This window comes from Berghia stephanieae, chromosome 7 (genome assembly GCF_034508935.2).
Source record: "Berghia stephanieae isolate SIO BIC M18660-M18661 chromosome 7, UCSD_Bste_1.3, whole genome shotgun sequence".
NCBI classification, from domain to species: Eukaryota; Metazoa; Mollusca; class Gastropoda; order Nudibranchia; family Aeolidiidae; genus Berghia; species Berghia stephanieae.
The window spans coordinates 42,702,041-42,712,040 of NC_088366.1; the positions used below are offsets into that span (position 1 = coordinate 42,702,041).

The 10,000-nt window shown below is 37.9% G+C and overlaps 1 protein-coding gene across 4 annotated transcripts in view; it reads right to left on the reverse strand.

Moving 5' to 3' along the window:
* LOC144977276 (carbonic anhydrase-related protein-like) overlaps nt 1–10,000 on the reverse strand; it is a 52,586-nt gene that overhangs the window by 15,634 nt on the left and 26,952 nt on the right. For 2 of the 4 annotated variants that reach the window (XM_078922321.1, XM_078922320.1), the window contains exon 3: nt 627–821. In XM_078922321.1, the coding sequence (XP_078778447.1) occupies nt 627–821 (195 nt within the window). Of the gene's footprint in view, nt 1–626; nt 822–8,981; nt 9,700–10,000 lie in introns of all 4 variants that reach the window. The other 2 variants (XM_078922319.1, XM_078922318.1) reach the window with 2 other exon arrangements.

A 10,000-nucleotide genomic window follows, 5' to 3' on the forward strand; every position in this document is an offset into this window, starting at 1 on the left:
GTGCGCGCGCGAGCGCGCGTAGGGTGTGGGGCAAGAAGGGAATTGCGTTGAATTGATGTTTGTTTTGACTATGGATTTGCCTTTGTCAATATTATGAAAAAACCACCATCTGAAAAAAATAATGACCTGATAAGGGGGTAGGGGGGGGGGGAATGAAGCAAGGTAAACATTCTATTGATTATAGGGGGGAATGTGGGACGGGGGAGGAGATATTAGAATGTGGGGATTGGGGGGGGGGGGGGAAGCAAGCTAAACATTTTATTGATTATAAGGAGAAAGTGGGGCGGGAGGGTGGGGGGGGGTATGAAAATGTGATCATTACTATATACTGTTGCTGTTGCGACTGGTGGTGGTGGCGGTGGGGATGGTGGTGGTGGTGGTCGTGGTAGAAGATGGAGGAGGAGGAGAAAAAGAAGAAGAAGAAGAAGAAGAAGAAGAAGAAGAAGAAGAAGAAGAAGAAGAAGAAGAAGAAGAAGAAGAAGAAGAAGAAGAAGAAGAAGAAGAAGAAGAAGAGGTGAAGGAGGAGCAGGTGCTATGATGATGATGATGATGATGATGATGATGATGATGATGATGATGATGATGATGATGATGATGATGATGATGATGATGATGAAATAGCTTACCTTGCTTGGCCCTTGGGAAAACTACTAGTGTGTACCCATTGTTAAGTATTTCTGTCTCCCTTGAGGTAGAGTAGTTAAACTTGAGTGGTTTGTCTGCCAACGATTGGTCGAACACAGCGTCCTTGGATACCAACTCGATTGGGGATTGGCTGCTTCCACAAGCCTCAGGGAAATACATACTCCACTCGGAGCATTCTGAGAGAGGGCGTCAAAAGGAATGCAATCAATTAGTCTTTAATTAAAACCCACTACAGTATCAATTACACAGTTGATTGGACATGCCAAATCTTCTCTCCGTAATTGACAATACGCCTTTTTCAATTTGGCAAAAAAAAAACCAACAACTGTAGTGTCATATCGATCGATTTAAATGACCCCCCCCCCCCCTTTCCATCATGTCAAGAATTTTGTGAAGTTGTATTATAGATTTCATTGACTTTAACATGTTGAGTATAATTTTAATTGATCAATATATGAAATCTAACTTTTCAAGCCAAAATTGTTAAAAGGTGTTTTTCTTTTCAGTGTATTTATAGGATTATTGTGATTCCAGTTCAAATACTCTCCGTAACCGGGCTTATCTTACACAATTGACGGAGGAGGTTTTCTATCCTAATATAATTCTATATTATCCTCAGCTCAACCACGATCTTAGCTCACGTCAGCTGTCGTCATGATCATTTGAAGGATCTACAAAAGTGTATATGAAGCAGGGCCAGACAAAGCAGAGAGAAAAACACAAGTAAAAATACCATCCCACCAAAAAAACAAAAACAAAAAAAAACAACAACAAAAAAACAACAAACAAACAAACAAACAAACAAACAAAAACAGCTTGCCTCGACTGTGGAACAAACCCAAGACTCCTCCCGTGTGTTTTTTCTCTCTGCTTTGTCTGGCACAGTTTCATACACACTTTTTATGTCTTTATCTTACACCAGTTCCTGCTCTTTAATTTTTCACTTTGAGATTTCTACACAAAGGAGGACATTCTTGTCACAAACAAAACAATTCAGAATTGAAGAAAAGTCTTTCTAGATCATTGTCATTATTATTATTATTATTATTATTATTATTATTATTATTATTATTATTTTATTATTATTATTATTATTATTATTATTATTATTATTATTATTATTATTATTAAGCTCCATTTTAAAACTTTTTAAATGAGATCCATGAAACGTTTAAACAGCAATCGACTTTCAGTGACGTCATTCTCTTTTTTTCTCTGCTCTTCAATTTTGCTTTTGTCAAATAATATTGTTTTACTAATGCAATACCGCGACCATCGGAGACATTTTTCAAATTCAAAGCCATCACGATCATGTTGACAAGAAATGATTAATATATTCGAATTGTACTAGGATACGGAATTTTATCAGGACTGCGCGTGCTGCTTTGTTGACATAAACTTGCGTTTATCTGCATTGAAGGAGCAAGGTGTTTGTATTTGATATGGTATGGCCTTGTAAACATGATAACCTGGGTTCCAGTCTCTCTGCTAAAGGACTGTTTACAACCTGGGTTCCAGTCTCTCTGCTAAAGGACTGTTTACAACCTGGGTTCCAGTCTCTCTGCTAAAGGACTGTTTACAACCTGGGTTCCAGTCTCTCTGCTCAAAGGACTGTTTACAACCTGGGTTCCAGTCTCTCTGCTCAAGGACTGTTTACAACCTGGGTTCCAGTCTCTCTGCTAAAGGACTGTTTACAACCTGGGTTCCTGTCTCTCTGCTAAAGGACTGTTTACAAACTGGGTTCCAGTCTCTCTGCTAAAGGACTGTTTACAACCTGGGTTCCTGTCTCTCTGCTAAAGGACTGTTTACAACCTGGGTTCCAGTCTCTCTGCTAAAGGACTGTTTACAACCTGGGTTCCAGTCTCTCTGCTAAAGGACTGTTTACAACCTGGGTTCTAGTCTCTCTGCTAAAGGACTGTTTACAACCTGGGTTCCTGTCTCTCTGCTAAAGGACTGTTTACAACCTGGGTTCCTGTCTCTCTGCTAAAGGACTGTTTACAACCTGGGTTCCAGTCTCTCTGCTAAAGGACTGTTTACAACCTGGGTTCCTGTCTCTCTGCTAAAGGACTGTTTACAACCTGGGTTCCAGTCTCTCTGCTAAAGGACTGTTTACAACCTGGGTTCCTGTCTCTCTGCTAAAGGACTGTTTACAACCTGGGTTCCTGTCTCTCTGCTAAAGGACTGTTTACAACCTGGGTTCCTGTCTCTCTGCTAAAGGACTGTTTACAACCTGGGTTCCAGTCTCTCTGCTAAAGGACTGTTTACAACCTGGGTTCCAGTCTCTCTGCTAAAGGACTGTTTACAACCTGGGTTCCAGTCTCTCTGCTAAAGGACTGTTTACAACCTGGGTTCCAGTCTCTCTGCTAAAGGACTGTTTACAACCTGGGTTCCTGTCTCTCTGCTAAAGGACTGTTTACAACCTGGGTTCCAGTCTCTCTGCTAAAGGACTGTTTACAACCTGGGTTCCAGTCTCTCTGCTAAAGGACTGTTTACAACCTGGATTCCAGTCTCTCTGCTAAAGGACTGTTTACAACCTGGGTTCCTGTCTCTCTGCTAAAGGACTGTTTACAACCTGGGTTCCTGTCTCTCTGCTAAAGGACTGTTTACAACCTGGGTTCCAGTCTCTCTGCTAAAGGACTGTTTACAACCTGGGTTCCTGTCTCTCTGCTAAAGGACTGTTTACAACATGGGTTCCAGTCTCTCTGCTAAAGGACTGTTTACAACCTGGGTTCCTGTCTCTCTGCTAAAGGACTGTTTACAACCTGGGTTCCTGTCTCTCTGCTAAAGGACTGTTTACAACCTGGGTTCCTGTCTCTCTGCTAAAGGACTGTTTACAACCTGGGTTCCAGTCTCTCTGCTAAAGGACTGTTTACAACCTGGGTTCCAGTCTCTCTGCTAAAGGACTGTTTACAACCTGGGTTCCAGTCTCTCTGCTAAAGGACTGTTTACAACCTGGGTTCCAGTCTCTCTGCTAAAGGACTGTTTACAACCTGGGTTCCTGTCTCTCTGCTAAAGGACTGTTTACAACCTGGGTTCCAGTCTCTCTGCTAAAGGACTGTTTACAACCTGGGTTCCAGTCTCTCTGCTAAAGGACATTTTTGTTCATTAATTTTTCATGTTGCTCACTAGGCCCCCATTGTGTGATATTTTGTTGACAACAAATGTTGTATTTTTTATAGAGATGAATGTTGAATGTTGATACTTCCCATGTACATTGAAGTTATGAGTTCTATGCATTTTACAATACATGTCTGATCTTGTTAATTCATACCAGGTTTCTATTTCATACAATACAAGACCCCTACATATATCCTTTTGTACTTACACTTCTGAAATACCGATCACGTGATTTCGCTGAATACTCAATCATACACGATCACGAGTCGAGTGAGATGAATTGTGCAAAGATATGAGATTACAGGGTCAAAGTTTGCATTCATTTGTTGTCCATTCAGCCTCTATTGACGCTGGATGTCGCTTGACTTTGTTAAAAGAAAAAAAACAGTACCATCTTGGGCTTCTTTTATATCGCGAGTTGAATTTAATCTAGAAATGCAATGCAACAGCCTCTAAAATTAAGAACACTACCATCATAAGAAAAATGGTCGCGTGTGGCTAATTGAGTCAAATTAACTTGTTGACACTATCATATTCTAGAACCGAACGCGCCTTTTTTATCAGGGTTGTGTGACCCTAAGTCAATAAATAAGTGTCTTATCACAATGATAAGATAAACGATTTGATATATTAATTTAAAAAAACCAAAGGAGCAAGGATTTTTTTTGCCTCTTCTGTAAAAAAAAAAATTCCGATGTGCGAACCTCTGTCTTAAGATGGTGCAAGAGGATGATTATTTAAAACTTTAAAAATAAAGATCGATAAGGCAATACCTTAAAAACAACAACTCTGCAATAGGATTTAACAAAGAAATAAACAATCTCTTCAATTTTGAAATAAAAACAAATAAAAAGCATGTTCAAACTCCAACAATACCATTGGTGATTAGGCTCAGCGATTGTGTTTTTTAAATGCTTTCTTAAAAGGTTGATCATGGAAAAAAAAATATCATATAAAAGGATCTGACAATCAAGAAGAGAAAGTTGATGTTTGGGAGTGTCAGAAAATAAAATCCTTGAAGAATAGGTGTCTGTCTTTATCGCCTGTTGTTCTCTTTCCCTGGCCAGGTGTTTACTGTAATGAGTCCTTTCTCTCTCTCTCTCTCTCTCTCTCTCTCTCTCTCTCTCTCTCTCTCTCTGTCTCTTCTCTCTCTCTTTTCTCTCTCTCTCTCTCTCTCTCTCTCTCTCTCTCTCTCTCTTTAGATCTTTATCTCTCTATCTTTATATCTACCTACCTATATATCTACCTACCTACATACATACCTACCTACCTACCTACCTACCTTTCTACCTATCTATCTATCTATCTATCTATCCATCTATCTATCTATCTATCTATCTATCTATCTATCTATCTATCTATCTATCTATCTATCTAGCTAGCTAGCTAGCTAGCTATCTATCTATCTCTCTATTCATCTATATATCAGGGCCTCTCAACCAAAGCCACTACGTCCCTTTCGTCAAACACCTTCCCATACAAGTCTCACATCTCCTCCATCCATCCTCTTTCCTCGTAATCGATGTCAATTGCGAAGACGCAGGTCGTTAATTTCGATTGACAACTTCATGTGTTGCAGATCTCAAAGACATTTTTTTTCAAGATAAATTATCCATTATACTCCAGCCTTCATAATACACCATCAATCAATAAATATAAATCGAACAATACCCCTGAGGGCAATTGGCATTTTTCGTCGTTAAAGCTGCTTCATTAATTATGTATATTTTACCTTTGTATGGTGCCTGCACAAGCACTGAGGTCTTGGCCCCCGTCTCTAGTCTGATATGACTGAGATACATCAGCCAGGATTTGAAATTCCAGTTTAATATGCCATGTTTTATAATGGACTCTTGCTCTCAACACAACGAAAAAATATCTTTAAAAATAGGCTGACCTTCATATATGGACATTTTTTAAATCGTAATTCTTAGGAGATAAAAATGGTAGTCCATAAAGTTAAATTTAAAAGTCAACAAGTTACCCTCACGGTTTTTATATAGCACTTCAAAATCCTTGAAATTATACCATAGTCTAAAATCAACTTTCATTTTCAATAAGTTTTAATAATTCAGACAAGCTCATATAAAACTGGAGCCACATTTCGTAATTTTACGAGTTTTTCGTAACAGTAGGCAGGTCTGACAATAGGATTCAATAGTCTGATGTCACGTCGCCCAGCAACAGCGGCCATCGTGGTTCTAAACAAAGAAAATCGTTACTTTTTATTCTTCATGCTGGCTAGAACTTTCATATGTCTTGTGATCAGAATGTGTAAAAGTCAAAACATGATCAGATATATAATGGTTTTTTTCCCTCTGGATACACTTGTATGCTTGTCGGAGAAATATTTCATAAGGGCGTCCGCCATTGTTCCGATAGTTTAGAGCCAGTTAGTAAGTTACCATGTGTCATTACGAGGGAAGTGACGTTGCGACTGTTGAAGCGTATAGGCAACAACAATAAATATGATAGACTATCATGATAATATCACATGGTATCACTATGCCTCCGTTTACATTCTGACAAGAACCTCACCTTATGTAGTCTGGCACCAAACTTTTATCTTTAATGTTTTAATGACTTGAAGATGGTTACGCAGTTCTAAGATTGGAGCAAACATTTTGTATATCTAAAATATGTTCGTAATAGCAGACATATCAGTAATACACAAGCCTGGCGTCCTCTGAAAATAAAACCCCCACGTTTTGTAAAGTTTTGCCACAAAACTCGTAAGTCAAATATAGAACGATTAAAGTGACCATCACCTTGGCAAAATCTTTTAAACCTGAGACTTGTAAATCGATCGATATTTGAAAGAAGAATTTTCTGGCCAAAATTTAAAAATCGTGTATTTCAGAGTACGACAGAAAATATAGCGCAATATCCACTTAACGTGCTCAAAGCGCTTTACAAGGGGTCCCTGGCCAATAGCAACACTTAACATGTAGGACGGAACATGACGCCTGTTAGGCGATATTACAATTTTTTCCGACCGAGACATCGCTTTTAACGGCCAGGTACTCATTATACACCTGAGTACGGTGAGAGTAAGTGAGCAAAGAGCCTTTTCCAAGGACTCAATTATGCGCCGGTCGATGCTCGAAACCAGGACCTTCAGGTCCGAAAGCGAGTGTCATACCACTAGACCACATAGCCGTACAAGCGAGAAGCTCCTTAACATATCGATTCCTATTCCCTGGCGTTCTTGGTATAATTTATTGATTTGACAACATAATCCACGTGTTCTTTTGTTTTCCAACCGTTATAAAACGGCACCACTACAGTTTTAAAATAAACAGATGACAACCTCAATGACAGCCTCTGAAAAAGGAATTTGGAGCGAAGGCATTAAGTGATTTGAGAAACAATTTTTATTGCTCTCATTTAAATTCGAATTGAATGTCTTATATTAGACTTTCAAGTCATTATTCCATATCTGTATACGACAGATGCAGAGAATAATCAGTCAGTACGCGAATAAAGAAACAAAAATGGAAACTGTTCGGACACGAGATGGAAATATTCCAGCTCAAACCTCGATGGATGATTACTTCAAACAAGGAGCCAATTACAGAGGGCGTACACCTACTTCACTTCCAACAATATTGAATCAAAATCTCAAAAAATATCAAATATATTTAGAAACAACAACCGAAGAACTGATTTCAACTACACAAGGAAATATCCAATTACCTCAGCACCTTAACAAACACGATGACATTCAAAAGCTAAGAACACTTGCACTGGACAGAGATTTATGGAAACAATTTACTAACTGGACACTAGACACAGACTGACACACTCGAAGTAACCTACACATTCAAGGCAAGCGTCCATAGAGACAGGACAGCTATATTCATTCATTCCATATCTGGTTCACCCGACATATTTATATATATACTCTATTATATATATATATATATATATATATATATATATATATATATATATATATATATATATTGAGAAGATTGAGACATATTGAGAATATGTGACTGATCTGGGCACGTGAATGATAAATGTATTTTTGAACCAGTTAACTGCCATATTCTAGACGGACACGTAGTTCAATATCATCGAATCTCTACAGAAATGTGCAATGTGGACTTTTAATAAAATGCGACTAAAAAACCCCGGTCGTATACCATAACATCTTGTCAAAATAACAAAATACCTACTTACTCTCAGTTGAAATTCAGGAATGCCCGATGGAAGTTATCATTTGGACACATACTCGTACTAAGATAGAAGCCGGCAAAACATGGAAATAACATCGTGAGAATTACCTAGATATCACAAGTCTGCCCAACCGTAGCCATTGTTAACATAATATAGCATGACACAAGAACCCTCTAGGACTGGCAGTTTGACGTCATTTTTTAGGTTTGTGTAGCGTCTAGTGAGTTGTCGTTAGTAGAGCTCAAGGAAACAAGTTATTTCATTGGTTGAACTATTGAATACAACTCACGATTTATTGATTTCTTTTGTGGCAAAAGACTGGCATATTGACATCATTTTTTGGGTCAGTGCCAGGCTATTATAACTTTACGATGGCTACGGTCCAACACACTAAAGAATCTAAACATATCGACAACTTCAAGCTAAATATAAATTCACAAGAACATTTTGTAGAAACACAAGACATAACACATGGAATTTCTTCGAAGTCACAGACAAAATCAATGAGAAGGAAAGCCAAAGCTGTGAAGCCTTCTGGCCACTACAGAACAAGCCAGTAACTCAAGCAAATCATTCAAAATCCAGTGGCATTTATTTTTTCAAACGAGTGACACGCCTTGCTCTTTCTCGGTATCTCTGTTGTTTGTTATTATTCTTAGCCAGTCATATTTATGAGTAGTTCTCACTAAATTGTTTTAATCAGACTATAGATAGTATGCACCTGGCTAAGAAGCTCACAACATTGCCATCCGGAAGTTTAACGGACAACAAAGACCTGAGTGACGTCAACTTCATTTTATCTATATACGTTAAAGGATACACATTGTGTGTTGATACGTTATACCCGGCTGGCGTATGTTATGAGTTTTCAAACAAAACGCATAGCATCAATAATAGTAATCACTGTGTTAGCCACAACTAAGGGACATAATCAGTGACTAACGCATTCCCCTGGTTTAAATCGGAGCTTTTTCAACGCGTTACAATTTCTCTAGCATTGCCTATTAACTTGTAAGTTGTAAATTATATTATCTTACCTTTATTTTTTGGGTCAACAAAGACTCTTGTATCCACGCAAACGTACTGTCCCCTATCAGGTTGGTAGATGTAGGCAATCTCACCACTGCCACACGTCTCGCCTTCTCGACTATCCACCACTCGAGATCGCACCAATTTCCCCCTCCCGTCTCGTCCTTTTGACGTCTCCATAGCGACCGGTATCAATACTCTTTGATATTTAATAAGCCTCTTTGTTCTTATACAACGAGATATTAGGTATCTGGTGGGCACCTCATCGAATGCCAGTCAGGAATTTCTGTCAAAGCATGACAGAATTGTTCTGACAGCTTTTCCTATCGTATGATATTGTAGCTTGTCGCTGTAATAATATTATTCTTTGTCAGTTTATTGCCAATCTTTAAATTCGCTAAATATCTTCATGTCTTGTCAAAATAGACAATTGATTCGACCAGATTCCCATAATTTGATCCATCGAAGAAAATAATAACAACACAACAACAACGCTTTCATCAAATTTGATCGTATTGTTTTCCTTCACTTCCAATACGTTTACATTTGTGTCTATTTTCCATCCTACTTTCAGAATAATAATACACTTTATGGATGTACCAAGTTATCTGTCTTTTTTTTTTACCAGTTAACCGCCGTACTCTGGAAAGGAACGTATTTTGAAATTTGGCCAGAAAACTTGTCCTTCAAGGCCCCAGATTTGAGAGTTTTTGCCAATGTGATTGTCTTTAAAATCGATCGATAATAATAATAATAATAATAATAATAATAATAATAATAATAAATAATAATAATAATAATAATAATAATAATAATTATATAATAATAATAATAATAATAATAATAATAATTTATTCATCCATAGGAAATTTTTTGTGCAGACGTGTTGAACAGACATGATAATAAGTTAGCAAATAACTAGGTGGTAAAAGTATGGATAATGTGATGTGTTCCAGAGTTAAGAGTTAACGGGTTAAAGTCGAATATTTACCTTAACTCACTCAATCCTAGAGATTATTATCAGTTT